Source organism: Typha angustifolia, chromosome 7 (genome assembly GCF_048772165.1).
Source record: "Typha angustifolia cultivar Huaian chromosome 7, ASM4877216v1, whole genome shotgun sequence".
In the NCBI taxonomy this organism is placed as follows: domain Eukaryota; kingdom Viridiplantae; phylum Streptophyta; class Magnoliopsida; order Poales; family Typhaceae; genus Typha; species Typha angustifolia.
The window spans coordinates 15,717,686-15,732,681 of NC_133245.1; the positions used below are offsets into that span (position 1 = coordinate 15,717,686).

Consider the following 14,996-nt stretch of genomic DNA (forward strand, 5'->3'; position numbering starts at 1 on the left):
AAGGAGTAGAACAAGATACAGCCGGAGATGAGATACTACAGCATATCATTTTACGAATATATTCACTCGGTAAAAGAGTGTAACCAGATCAAGTTAAGCTCCATTGAATCGTGCTTGCACATAGGGAGCTCGAAACATTTAATTTCTCTGCCTGAAAGAGTGCGACGGCAATCCTGCGCTTCTCTTCCCTGGACATTTTAGACGTTCTTGGCTTTCTGCATTCCAGTTTCAGCAATGGTGCATGTGGAGTTCCGTCTCTACTCCTTCAAGGATAAAAAGCCATTCATGGAGTTCAAGAGGGAAGTAGCAAGGTATAACAGTGAACAAAGAAGGTACCTGGCGAAGTCCACCAACTTCTTAGGTTTTGGGGTGGAGAAGTCGAAGTGTAACTGTTGAGCCACAAGTGCCTGAACAGAATACGCGCAGCAGTATTGAAGAAAGGCGAACAGGAAATACGATATAAACTATTGAAGACGACGAGTTAGGGGGGGATCGATCTCACGGCACTGCGGAATGTCTTGGATACAGTAAGTAATGGCTTGAGCTCCTCATGGCTCAGTTTGCACAGGATTTGGACCTTTCACGTGCCCAACAAAGATAGAGGAAAAATATTAAGAAGACGAATAAATTTTAACGACAAGGGAGGGATTTGCTTACCAAAGCGTCCAAAGGAAGGCAGTCGATGGGGAGCATGAGAAGTTGCAGAGAAGGTGAGGCAAATCCATGCTCTGGTATGAGAGGGAAAGTTAGTTCCAATAAGACTTGATATTTGAATTATCTTAACCGCTAACACTCATCTTCTAGATCAAACAGCAGCCTAAGGCTAAGATCAGTTTGATGCTTACCAATCATCTGCACCACCCTGTCACACGGGTCGACCCTGGCATGTTTGGTTGTAGGAATAAAATAAAACATTTGTTTTGGCTTGGCTTGGCTCAAGTCAACAATGCCGTGGCTCAAAAGATCAGTTCCTTTTTTGAAAAAAAAAAAGAAAAAAGAAAAAAAGATTAGACCTGCGGTGCCGGGTTGTAGTAGTGGCTTGGAACAGTTCGATACGGGCTCAACTAATAGAGAGAGTTAGGCCCAATTGTCTGGTCCATCATTTTTTATTCTTTGATGCCTAGGTGGCTTCATATCAAGGGATAATTGGCTCTCCGTCTGAATTAGTTTGATGCTTTAGTTTCTCACTTTTGTTTAGAGAACAAAAGGAAAGTAAAAGGTAAATAATAATAATAAGAATAATAATAATAATAACAGCAGCAACAATAAGGATTCTGCATTCAGGGCCTCTTATATTTTATCAAATTTTAGTTTCAATGTCACTTTTATTTTCAGAAGAATGTATATATATATATATATATATATATATATATATATATATATATATATATAAATTAATTGCCACTGGTACAAAAAGAATTGCTAATATCAGTGATCAAAATACGTACAAGAGGATTCGAGTATATACGTACAATATGCATGGAAATTAGCCTCACGAAAAATTCAGAAAATCTAGAAAGAGGAGGAAAGAAATAATCAAATGAGAGAACCACAGTGCGTGATGAGCTATTTTCAATCTTGATAGTGCTGATGAATTCGACTCATGATGAGGTTGGGAAGCGGCTGAAACGATTTACCAAGATATGATTGGAGTTTCTTCGCTCGAATCTTAGGGTGCGGTGTTCCAACAGACCAAACCCAGCGTCGAACCAGCATCCAATAATTATAACAACTTTCCGCAATCTAGCTTCCTATTCCCGAGCCCCTACCACCAGGATCTTAATAAGAATCCCATCACTCTCACTCTCTCTCTCTCACTCTCACACTCAAGCCTCTCAGGTGTATAAACTGCTCCATATTAGTAAAAAATAAAAGAAAAAGAAAAAGAAATCCCGAACCAAGTCTCCATCACCAGATAACTCCGCCCGCCGCCCTCAATCTTTACCCCTCTTCATCTATATCGCGTCTAACGCGCGGGCACACACATAACTCCTCTTTGAATCTTCCAGCCCCCATCGATGACCGAATAATTCATGAGCACTTCCAAATCCTCCTCTTTAAGCCGGGGAGGAGGCCACAACGCCTCGCTCTCCTCCATGGAGCTGGGCCTCCAAAGCAAGGAGACCGTTATTAGCTCAACCACTGCCACAACTAGAGCCGACCTCTCGACGGGCGGCACGGTGGCGGCGACGGCGGCGGCCGCGGCGAGGGCGGTTGCGATCACGTGCCTCCTGTTGCTCGGCCTAGGTGGCGCCGCGCTGTTGGTCTGGTGGGCCCTCGCGTTCCACCAATCGAACGAGCAGCTGTGGATGGTCCCCGTCAGCCTCGTGCTCCTCGGCACGCCCGTGATCACATGGCTCTCTCTGTTCGCCTCCGCCGCTAGCAGATGATTAAAATCTTCTTACCATTAGTCTCTTGCTTCTTAATCATATTACGGTAATTACTTTCATCTCCTTTCATTTGAGTCAAATTTTTATCCTCGATCATATGGAACTGGTTTTGGTACAGATGTAATCGAATTGGGGTACTGAAAAGGATGATATCATATTTTTATTTTTCCCGAAACGAGAGAGAGAGAGAGAGAGAGAGAGCTTCTCCCACTGTAATGAACACCAAATCGCAGACCGTATGTTGGCCCAATTGCCGCAATTTCCTACATCCGGGTTACGTGTCAGACCTTGGTTGTCAAATGTCAACAATATCGTCTAGTAAAGCACACAGTTTTAGTATTAAAGCAGATGGGTTATAATTATGGATAGATAATTTTGACCGATGACTTGTCTGGTCGATTCCAAAGTCTAACGGTTCGATGGGATTATTTCTGAAGATCGATCGTATGGTTTTTATTTTTATAGAGGGGTATTGCTCGGTTACCAAATAGATAGTCCCACGATGGTCTATTAATTTGCCACTCGATATGTCAATTAACCTACGTCATAAGTGGCGGATAACTGAGAAGCCCAGGTAGAACTTCAAAATTGTTTTCTTCCTCTCTCCTCTCTTAGCAATTTTAGGTGGGAGGTGTGAGATATTTTCTACTCCTCCTCGTGATATTTTCTTTCTCCTCCTCCCTCGGTGTCCTTCTTCTTCTCTTTGTCCTACCTCAAATTCCCTGTTGGCCAAGGTTGTCGTCGTTGCTCACCTCGACGAAGTCAAATTCCCCATTGGCCAAGGTTGTCGTTGCTCACCTCCACTTCGTCGCTACCTTCTCGTTGTTGTCACTACTCCCCTCTCCTCCACCGTTGTCGCTCCATTCCTCTATCTCGTCGTTGCACCTCTCTCCTCCGCCAACATGCTTTAGGAGTAGTTGCCGAATTCGATGGAACCTTCTTTTTCCTCATTTTACGACTTGCCTAAATTTAATATGGTATGATGGAAGAACTAAAAGTTGAACATTTTACGTCTACTGTAATAGTTTGGCATGTAATTTTATTGAATTTTCGTATGCCCTTTGGGCTTGATACGTTGTTCTTTATATGGTATTATTGCTTTTGCCAATAGCGACGATTTATTTAAATTATCTCTCATTTTTTTAAAATCCGAATAAAAACTGTTCAGCCATATAAATACATTCATCTTTTATCACCAAAATGTTGAATCTATTAGAGATCAAATCCTTGGATTATTAGTTCAACCAGTGGAGCGCCTTTTTATTTAGAAATATTTTAAATATTTAAATAATGTATTCATAATTCTAAATATTTCTAAAAGCTAAAACATATATCTATAGAAAATTAAAGGTAATGGCAATTGTATTTTTTTTTCTTGTTGTGTTGCTACTTTTAAACTAATATTGTACATCAAATCATATGACTTATAACTTGTACAAAATCTTATGTTTTTAATTTTAGGACTAAATTATGCAGTACAAATAAAAGAACAATTAGATATTAAGAACTACTATACAATTCCAGAAAAATTAAGCAATCCAATTTGTATGAAAAAAAAAACCCCCTACGAGTTATACAGTTCACTTATTGGACCACCCAAAGAACAACTAAGTTCTAACGAGTTAATTGTATTTCCAATCCTATAACAAAACCGAGTAGATGCGATAATCACTTCAATCAAGGTTCAATTAAACAGTGGCAATAGTTTAACTACACGAGGTCTTTGTTCCCTTGTTCCAGGCAACCATCGGGACAAGCCTAATTAAATGAGCACCAAACTCTCACCCACATGGGATCCCAAATTCTTCTATTAATCAGTAGGTGCGATTCATTCAATTCTTTATTCCCCCTTGAGGGAAAGCTCTTGGATAAGATTCATTCAATTCAAAACCAGATTAATGTAAGTCTGATACCCATTTAAAAAGAACAGGGGAAAATATTTTGAACTAGTCTTACCAGAATATCAACTGCACATCCGAACTGCTCATGATATTAAATGCTCGTAATTTAGCTAGGTGGTTTGTATGTGGGCAAGGAGAGCCCAGGACCGGTGGGATTTGGGGGCAATGTTAACTAATTAAAAAGCCTAGAAATATAGTAGATAGTTAGCTAAGCCTAAGCAACCAGTTAAATTTAGTGTCCCTTTGACGCTACTGCATATATACCTAATTAATCTAGCTACTAGGAAGTATTAAAATATATTAATGATGAATTAATGGAGGCTGTTTGACCATCAAATACATGATGGTAACATGAGCACAGGACCTAGAATACATGCATGAATCGATCGATCCCACTACTTAGATATTATGGTTGCTAGTCGACGCTGATAGAGACATGCATATATAGCTGGGAATAACGAGTGAGATCTTTTGCTCCATTTATGAGATAATATCATAACTCCAACTATTTATCTAATATATATGCCTTTGGAGTGCCCAAAGTTTGAAATTTATTATTGATTGTGAGCCCTCTTTTGGTTTAGGATTACTTTTTTTTTCTTATTCTAATTACATAACACTATAATTTTACTATTGATTTGGCTAATATTATTTTAAAAATTATCTCTTTTTTCTCGTATAATCATGTATCTTATTCCACAAACTAAAATTTTGCTTTTTAATCTTTTGTCGATATCCTCTCTCTTATCACTTATATATTTTATTGCATATGCATTATATACCTACAAGAAATGATTTTTAATCAAAAGGCTCACGCCCTAATTCATTGCAACAAATAAGCCAACATCAAATAAGTTTTTCAAATTTCTGGGTAAACTACCCAAGAACATAATAGCAGCATATCCCTCAAAAGAGAAAAAAAAAAAAAACTAAATAGACTTTCAAAGCACTAAACAGCTATCAGAGGGAAGCAAATTATCACAGACCTATCCAAACAAAATATCACAACCACCCAACTAATCCAAATAGAAATATACAAAACACAGACACATAGACCAGAACATCACAGAGATAGTTCTATTACATCAAGTAAACAAAATGAAGTAAATTCTTTTTTAGATAAAACCACCATCCTTCAATCTTTTGTGAGGTCCAAACCTTGAGTCATCATTTTTGTCTTCTTCAACGGCTCTTCTACTTGAAGTCCTGCTTAGCAAAAGAAAAATGATGTTATTATGCTGAAGGTATTGCACGAATCTGAATTTATCTCTAAAATTTTTGTTATTTCTCTCCAGTCAAACACTCCAAACAAGAACAATAATACAAATGAGAATCCCATCCTTAATCTCTTTCTTCTATTTTAGTTTTGTATCAAAGAACCAATCTCTTGCATGATAAGGAGTACCGGTCATGCTAATAGCAATCACCACTCTGCCTATCAGCTTCTTCACATAGGTACATTGCATAAAGAGATGATCCACATATTCCTCTCTAGCGTAGAATACTCAATCAATGTTACTAGTCCTACCTCTCTTCTTCAAATTATTTTTTGTCAAAGTCTTGTTCTGACACATCAGCCACAGAAAAGCTTTAACCTGAAATTTTCAACTTCCAAATTTTTTGCATAGAATGAGAAATAACCCCACCATCATTGAGAAATCCCTAAAGGGACTTAACCATGTAAATCTTATTGCTCCCAAGCCTCAAGTTAAGCACATCCCTCTTATCAGTCAAATTTAAGCCACTATTCTCCACCATCAGCTTCATTTACTACTCATCCTCTTTTTGCTACTACGAAAGAAATCGTCTATATCTCAAGTTTCAATGAGTATTAGACCAAACCTCATGCGCTGGAGCCTTATCATCCCACGCAATTTCAAAAAGCTAGGGATATTTGATAGCCATGCTACATTCACCACTCAAGGTATCATGCTAAAACTTAATAGATTTATCATTTTAAATTGTTCAACTAGCTCCAATCTAAAATAGTCTGCTGTTTGCAAAACACGTCTTCAAAAAGGAGAGAATCTTGTAGATCTAGTCAATTGAAGTCCTCAATTTTAATATTTTTATAATATCACTGCATAACCACTGATTTTCAAAGTTAAGAAGTCGCCACCACCACTTAGCCAACATGGTTTATTCATATCTTGGAGATCAACTATCCCCAAACCTCAAAAAAATTTCTCATAGATACTTTTTTTCCATTGAACTAGAAAGTCTTTTTTTGAAACCTCTATACCTTTCCACAAAAAAGCCCTCCTCAACTTAGCAATCCTTCATTACCCATTTGACATAATAAAGGATAAAAAAAATGTAACAGAATAGAACTCAACACCTAGTTAATCAAAATAATTTTTCCTCTTAAAAATAACAAATTTTCTTTCCAACATGTAAACCTCTTTTCCTTCTTCTCTATGACCGACATCCGGTCACACTTTCACAATTTTCTGTCAAGAAAAGATAGACCCAAATACTTAATAGGAAGCTTCTCCACCTACAAGAATGATATCACTTTAATTTAAATTTATTTAATAAATAGTGAATATTTGAATCTATTTTGTCTTATTATTTATATTTTACCTCAACTTTGTGTTACATCAAAAATATTTGTTACACTATAATTTTAAATTATAAGAATATCTTACTTTAAATTAGAGGTATAATTTTAAAGTGAGAATCTAGAATACTTATCTTTAAATTATATCTTAATCTCAGAGAAAAGCGATGCCTTAGTATAAACTCTATTACATCATCAATTAACTCAAAAGCTTAATTTAAAAATATATATTTAATATTTTAACATTTTTCTTATTATTATCTTTGGGCTATAACATTTTGATTGACTGAATAATAAACTTAAATAAATAACAAATTTGATAAGTTTTAAAATTAAAGTCTCTGTTTTAATACCATGTTAACTCATAAGCTACTTCACAGTGTCAAATTCTTAGAGAGCAATATTCCCTATCTTTTGTATTAGACTCAAGACTCTTATTTTCTAAAGCTTCCAATTATTGTACGCTATAATTCGAATAACGTATGTAAGCTAAAAATATTAAGCAACTTGATTTGAATGTCGTGAAAATAATTAAATATATATATATAAGAGTCATTTTCTACTCATCCATTCCCGAACTATCCTAGAACTACAGAGATGTGATGATTTTGGCGTCCAGTCACATTCTTGACATATATTTATGAGGAAATTAATCGAGCTTGTAGACTAATATTTTAGTAATCAATTAACACCGTGACAAACAAGCCACCTTCGTTTGTGATCGAATTGATTAGTTGATTATGGATTCCGAAAGCTAGGGCTGAAAAAATTGGAACCCAAAGTATATATGCCAATTCGGGAGTCTTCGGAAGGTTCGAATATTCCCTTCCATCGTTAGCTATGTTTTGGAATTCAGCAGGATAATATAGAATCTCTTGCATCTTTGTTGTGGGGGAAAAAAGAACGAAGTATATAAAGTAGGAAATTGCTTTAATTTGAGGCTACGAGCCTGGATTGGTCCAAATGGGCAATGGGCTCATCCAAATCAGAGCCGAATCTAGCCGCAGCCCGAGCCCAATTTATTTTGGGTTAGCGAGCCTAACGAGGTCTGGTTACGATCTATATTTAGTTCGATTCCAGGGTTGCAAATATCGATTCATCTATTTAAAGCAAATAATTAAAAACTCCCTCACTCTCGCTAATGTTTACTAGTCGACCATTGCATTTTGCTTTAATAAAATAGAGAATATTTATTTAATTTTATACATAAAATAAATAAAACCTAAAGTACCTCTCATTTGATTTTTTTAATCTAATTTTTTCATTTATTATTTATATTAATCTAAAAGTTTTATTCAAGATTAGTGTCATTTACATCTTAAGTTATTTTTAACTCATCTATATAACAACTGAAGTTGATTAATAAGAACCTATATAACAGTGTGCCAATAAATAATAAAGACATAATATAGGGTTTTCAGAACAATTATCTCTAACTTCTTAATCAATCGTAATCACGGTATCATTCTCTATTATGTCGTGTCGTGGGTTTGGTCGTCTGCTATTGGTCGGTGGAAATAGGTCGGCCATGGGTCCCATGCATGTGCATAGTAATGTACAAGGAGTGATTGGCTCTTTGTGTAGGCGATAGGAAAATTCTCCAGACAAAAAGCTTTCGTTAACAAAAGGACGTGTAACCGAACATGTGGTGATGTGCTGAGGTACAGGAGGACGTTATTAGGATAGCGGCAGGCACCGATTTCATTCGTTCAATAAATAAATAAGACGAAAACCTTTTGACACAACTTTAGTTTTTCTTTTCTACAACAGTAAAACAACGTAACAATAAAAAACATAATACTAAGCCCCAGTGACGGAAAGAAGGGGGCGAAGTCCGACGAGGTGGCAACCAGGAGCTGGCGGCAAGGGAGAGGAGGGACGAGGAGGGAGGTGAGAGGAAAGTCTGCCACAACAGCGGGGAGGGGAAAGTGGGAGCAGTGCACTCAGGTTCAAAGGTAGGGACCGGAGCATGAGGGGGTCATCAGTGAGGAAAGAGGAGGGGGAGATGCGGAAGGCGAAATTAAAGAGGAAAAAAAATAAGGAAGGTATAATCCCACCTGATCCTCTCCTAGCCACACGGGCTAGGAATAGGAAAGGAAAGGAGTGGGGGAAACCTTCCTTCTTTTTGAAAAGGGGAGAAGGCTTGTGGTCAAATCCTGACAGAGAGATTGGTGCACGATGACGAAATCGGTCGGACGGTGGCATTATATTATAACCACGAGTATAATTTAAGATGAGAAAGGGGCGAGTCTCGAGACCTGAAGCTGAAAATGTTAATTGAAATAAATAGAAAAACAGAGAGTGGCAGAGTGCTCTTTTCAGACGACTCGTCAATAAAAAATATCATATCGATAAACGATAGTGGGCCGCATTGAGTGACCAGAGAGTTTTGTTGCCATCTCTATTATTGCATAATGTCACATTCTTTCTCCCGTACTGTCCTATTCCTCTTAAGACTAACAAATTTACAATTTTGTCACTCAATCATTGATGGCTCTATCGAATAAGTTGTAACTTGGATTAATTAAATCTCTCCTGTAACTATAGAAAATCTCTGACATATCGCTTTCTATAAATTATGAAATCAATGTATATTGAAAGAAAAGGTGTATATAAAAAAGTTCTTAGTGTTGTTATTTCCAAGATTTTATATAAAAGGTAGAAAGAAGTATAAGAAATTAATATTTGGCATGTACACCCTGAAACATTTATTTGTTTTTATTGGCTCCAGCCCCCGATGAGATCGCATGATTAGCTCTCAATTAAAACAGAGACATTGGAGAATAAAATGGAAACATTCGAAACACTTTGATAAAGATGCAGGGGTATTTTGGTCATAGGAACCCGGCTGGTTGGACAGAATTTATCGGGCGCCGCGGTGGACCCTGTCCAGTATCTCCTTCCTTCCCTACCTGGATAACTTCCTCCTTCAAAACCCAATGCCGTCCCCTTCTTCTCCTCCATCTCCTTCTACTTTTCTTTCTACCATTTATGGGATTATAATTACAGCCACATCAATCGCACCTCAAGAGAAGAATAAAAGAGCAGCTCTCCTCCTCACTCATCCTTCTGTGCCTCACCTCCAGTATCGCAAAGGGAAGCCATGAGCGCACCGGGTTCACGGACACGTGTCGGGAAGTACGAGCTCGGGAAGACGCTCGGGGAGGGCAGCTTCGCCAAGGTCAAGTTCGCACGCGACGTGCAGACCGGAGACGCCGTGGCGATCAAGATCTTACACAAGGATCAGGTCCTCCGCCACAAGATGGTCGAACAGGTCGTCGTCTGGTTTAATCTGAGATTAGGTTAAATCCTCGTGTTTCTTATTCTTTCTCGACGTAGTGAAGATTTGTCTTCTCGTTGTTCTTGATGAAGGATTAAGGGGATAGTGGTGGGAAATGGGGAATCCTTGGAAGGGATAGTATCTTAGAGGGGGAGTAGTGTAGGTATTAGATGGCAAACCAAGGATCCTTGACAGGAACAACAATAGGTGCGATCATATTTTATTAAAGCAGAACTACTTCACTAGGTTGGGATGAGAGTCAAACTGAATATTTCTAAAAGATGCAAGGGAGAAAATTTCGTAAAGAATTAATAGTATAATAGAAAATTTTCTTAGAATACATTCTTTGCCTCTTTTTACTCTATTTTTTAACCTCTTTATGTACGAATATTCTCTTTATTTATTTTTTTTACCGAGTGCTTTGGAGATTATTTGTAGTCTTATAGTTTTATGGCTTGTTTCGCTAAAATATACTGGGGCTTCGATTTAAGCTCCAAACTCTTTATATCAAAACTTTGTCAAGCTGGTGTGCTACTTTTTGCATGGTTTCTTTATCTTGAAACTGATTACTTGCTGTCTGCTTACTTTGGACAGATAAAAAGGGAAATTTCCACCATGAAACTGATCAAGCATCCAAATGTTGTCCAGCTTTATGAGGTACATGAACATCCTTTCATAGCTTTACTGCAGTAAATAGTTTATTAGTTTGACTGAAAACCTCCATTACTCAGAGTCACGGATAGTTTTGATCACAAGCAAGTAAACTTTCCAGGCATATAACACAAGCTCTTTTTGCTGTAAAGTGGTTGTTGCTTTCTTTAGTCAACTTGATGTTTTTAATTTGTACATCAAACACACATTCTCCACACATATGGGTCCTACCTACTTCTTGCAAGTATTCTTCAAACTGCGATGTCTTATCTTCTTACCCTCTGGACATGGTTTATGGTAATGGCACGATCTGAGAATTTTAATAAGTAATAAATTTGTCCAGTAAAGCAAACCATATAGATGGGACAAACTTTGTTGGTTAAGTTACCTCCTTTTAATCTGTTAATTCGTCTTTATATATATGTACTAGTAAGTTCTCTTAACTAAAAGATTAAATTCTTGCTGCTCACATAAGCTGCTATATCTTTGATCCCACTATGTCTAATTTTCAGGTTATGGCCAGCAAAACAAAAATATACATGGTTGTTGAATTTGTTGATGGAGGCGAGCTCTTCGACAAGATTGTAAGACTTGGGCTTTGAACGCTCAGCACTAACACTTTAACAAAGTTTTATATCGAGCTTGTAACTGACGAAGTAACTATGTTGTCTTCCACCTTTTTGTCAGACCCATTTACAGTCCCATATGCATATTACGCTTTTAGCTGGTGTTTTCTTCTTCTTCTTCTTCTTCTTTTCCTGTATTGAATTATCTGTTATTTGACTTCTAGGTCAGCAGCGGGAGGCTGAAAGAAGAGGAAGCTAGAAGATACTTCCAGCAAATTATAAATGCTGTTGACTACTGTCATAGTCGAGGAGTATATCATAGAGATCTAAAGGTTTGTTCGAGAATAATCTTTTCTTGATAACATTATATCGCTCTCACTTCTCTTCCATTAGTTGTCGTAAGATCTAATTATCTCTTTCCTTTTGCAGCCAGAAAATCTACTCCTTGATTCATATGGCGTCCTCAAAGTTTCTGACTTTGGCTTAAGTGCATTTGCACCACAAATCAAAGTAAATATTTTCTTACCAATTGCACTGAGGCTTCTTGAAATAACTGAATGTTTAGTTTGATAAGTTAATGGTCATTACTCTGCCCCGCATTATAAATTGTATGCTAATTAGTTTCCTTTTCATTCAAATCTTCAAAAGTGAGTTATATGACTTAACGTTGGGGACCATCGAAATTTGCTGAGAGAATAATGGAATAGAACCTTGAGATGCCAAGCTATAAATGGTTCACCAAGTAGATATTTTACAGGAGTAGCGAAGGCATCCGACAGTTAAAGAGAACTTATCCTAAACTTAAGATCATTGATCTTGGTCTATTCCTTGTTACTCTTGTGCAAGCCCATAAGAAGTTCATTTACATATAAGTGGGAATAATACTTCAATCTTGACAAGTTTGATTTCTCTGTCCAACTTGATGCTTAGATGAGTCAAATCCATCCATTCTGGTAGGTATTTTCCGAGCTAAATTGACTTTTACTGTGTACATGATAACATCTAAAACAGCATATTAGCAAAACCATTTTAATCCACATACTTGTCATGGCAGGAGGATGGTCTTCTACATACTGCTTGTGGGACTCCAAATTATGTGGCACCTGAGGTAGATTATGCCACTTTCAGATGCTACAATCTTCCACTGTGCAATGAATTTCAAATTTTAAAGTTTTGATGCCAGAAGCATTTCCTTTTAGGTGCTTAATGATAAAGGTTACGACGGTAAGGCTTCTGATGTGTGGTCCTGTGGTGTGATTCTGTTTGTCCTCATGGCTGGATACTTGCCCTTTGATGAGCCCGGCCTCCCAGCTTTGTACAAAAAAGTAAATATCATGTAGTTTACACAAGAATAATCTTTTCAAGAATGCTGATAATAATTTTAGTCTATGTAATCTGCAGATATGTCAGGCTAATTTTGTATGCCCGTCATGGTTTTCTGCTGGTGCAAAGAAATTAATTAAACGCATTCTAGATCCAAATCCCAATATGGTCAGTGCCAGCTACAATGATGGCTGTTCATTTTGTTATGTTTTTCTTGATTCTGTAATGTACTCAGTTTATCAACTTTTCATTTTTATTCTCATGACAGTCTTTTTATATATATATGTCAGTTGGATTCTTTTCCTTACAGCTTTGCTATTCTTATGCCGTTACCAGCGTATAACAATTCCGGAGATTTTGGAAGACGAGTGGTTTAAGAAAAATTATAAACCACCTAGTTTTGAACATGGTGAGGATGTGAGCCTTGATGATGTTGATGCTGTTTTCAATGATTCAGAGGTAATGACTCAATTTATAATTTTCTGAAATGTCCTTATTGCACTATTCTTGTAAATTCTGTTGCTTATTATTGGTTTTCGAAAATGATGAAAAGTATTATGCTGATCACTTTCTAATAAGATCTGCTGGATATTTTTTTCTAGGAACATTTAGTAACAGAAAAGAAAGAGAAACCAGAGTCTATGAATGCCTTTGCCCTTATTTCAAGATCACAAGGTTTCAACCTTGGAAACTTATTCGAGAAGCAAAATGTATGTTGGTCCTCACTTCATTATTTTATTTTACTTTATTAATCTTTATATCTTTCCCTTACCTGTTACTCATAGTTCTTGTGGCTGGCTCATAACACTTGCTTAAAATAACTTTTATTGGGCATAAAGGATAGGAAAAACACTGTAAGCCAGAATACTGTTTGTCCTGTTTTAATCTTACAGCCAACTATCACTTACATAATGAAAAGGTTGAGAAGCAAAGACTGCCTAGTCTGTGGTTTTCTGTTAATAAGTTCGCAATTTTTGTTTCCATTTGATTTCAACTTAATGAAAAAAGACCAGCAATTCCATTCCTATTTTTCCCTTGACTTCAAGGGGATGTGAGTGTGAGCATTTAGAAACTATAAAAGCATGTGAACTGGGGTAACATCGAGTTCTCGACTTCATACTGCATTCTGAAAATGAAAAATGTTGAGCTGTTGTGTTCTGTTAAATGTGCAATATTATTGTTTCTTGTTATGAAGCATTTGGTAGTACCTGAGTTCACGTTTCTGGCCTTTGTCTTTCAACTACAGGGTGTAGTGAGGCGGGAAACTAGCTTCTCTTCTAAGTGCCCTCCTAACGAGATTATGTCTAAAATCGAGGAAGCTGCTAGGCCTCTTGGTTTTAGTGTGCGTAAACACAACTACAAGGTATTTGCCATATCATAGGTTATAGCCATAGAACAAGTGCGTCAGATTTTCATAGCACAATATAATTCGTCTGGCTTTATGACATCTCCTATCAGATGAAGTTACAAGGTGGCAAGACGGGGAGAAAGGGCCACCTATCAGTAGCAACAGAGGTACTGAAATAAGTTACTTGATCTGTTAATTTTTAGTAAAACCGAACCTGTAAATCCGTGATGTATGAAAACTAGGTAAAATAGGTTGAGATGGTTATGGGATATTAGTTAATCATCATTTCTTCCCACTGGAATAACGGTCTGCAATAGATTCTTACGTGCAACTCTTGGCAGATGTTCTATGTGACTATTATTCCTTTCCACAGTTTGATACTTGGATGTTTTTTTCTTCATTTTCCATACTTGATCTCAGGTATTTGAGGTTGCTCCTTCTCTTCACATGGTTGAGCTTCGTAAAACTGGAGGTGACACGTTGGAGTTCCACAAGGCACGTCCACTGTGGATTAAAATATATTCTCGTTTTTCTTGCTGTCCATATGTAACAATTTGCTATTTAAAACAACGTGCAGTTCTATAAGAGTTTTTCCTCTGGCTTAAAAGACGTAGTTTGGAAGTCTGAAGCAATTACAGAAGAGAAGTGATTTCAATCCTATTGCATCCGGAGAAAGCTTTAGGTATGGCCATCCTTAAATTTTCCTTTTTCCAGTTTTGTTTTCCATTAATTCCTAGTTCGTTATTGCAGGTGATAACATGACAATTTTCTATGCATGTATATGAATCCCCTCCGCACATTCCTCAAAATAAGGCCTTTCGATGTAGAATGTAACTATATTGTAAATACTGTTCCATAAACACTTCCAAGACTGTTCTTGGCCATAATCTCAGTACGCTACAAAGGTTACAAAGGTAATCATCAGGTTAGAGCCAATATTAAGAAAGGGAAAGTCAGGATTTTTCCGAATTAATACA

The 14,996-nt window shown here is 37.1% G+C and overlaps 1 protein-coding gene across 2 annotated transcripts; it reads left to right on the forward strand.

Moving 5' to 3' along the window:
- The first annotated feature begins 9,753 nt into the window (after positions 1–9,753).
- Positions 9,754–14,911, forward strand: LOC140762239 (CBL-interacting protein kinase 9-like). 2 transcript variants are annotated; one of them, XM_073099912.1, is made up of 15 exons: positions 9,757–10,125; positions 10,726–10,788; positions 11,295–11,366; positions 11,573–11,680; positions 11,778–11,858; positions 12,403–12,456; positions 12,548–12,673; positions 12,750–12,839; positions 13,008–13,130; positions 13,274–13,381; positions 13,918–14,034; positions 14,130–14,186; positions 14,440–14,514; positions 14,597–14,701; positions 14,770–14,911. In XM_073099912.1, exons 1-14 carry the CDS (start codon positions 9,955–9,957, stop codon positions 14,666–14,668), a joined length of 1,317 nt encoding a protein of 438 aa, XP_072956013.1. In that variant the 5' UTR covers positions 9,757–9,954; the 3' UTR covers positions 14,669–14,701; positions 14,770–14,911. The 2 variants fall into 2 exon arrangements, 1 of the variants encoding a protein (XP_072956013.1); XR_012104710.1 differs by lacking the exons at positions 13,918–14,034; positions 14,130–14,186; positions 14,440–14,514; positions 14,597–14,701; positions 14,770–14,911 and having other exon boundaries at positions 9,754–10,125; positions 12,982–13,130; positions 13,274–13,299.
- The last annotated feature ends 85 nt before the right edge of the window (positions 14,912–14,996 follow it).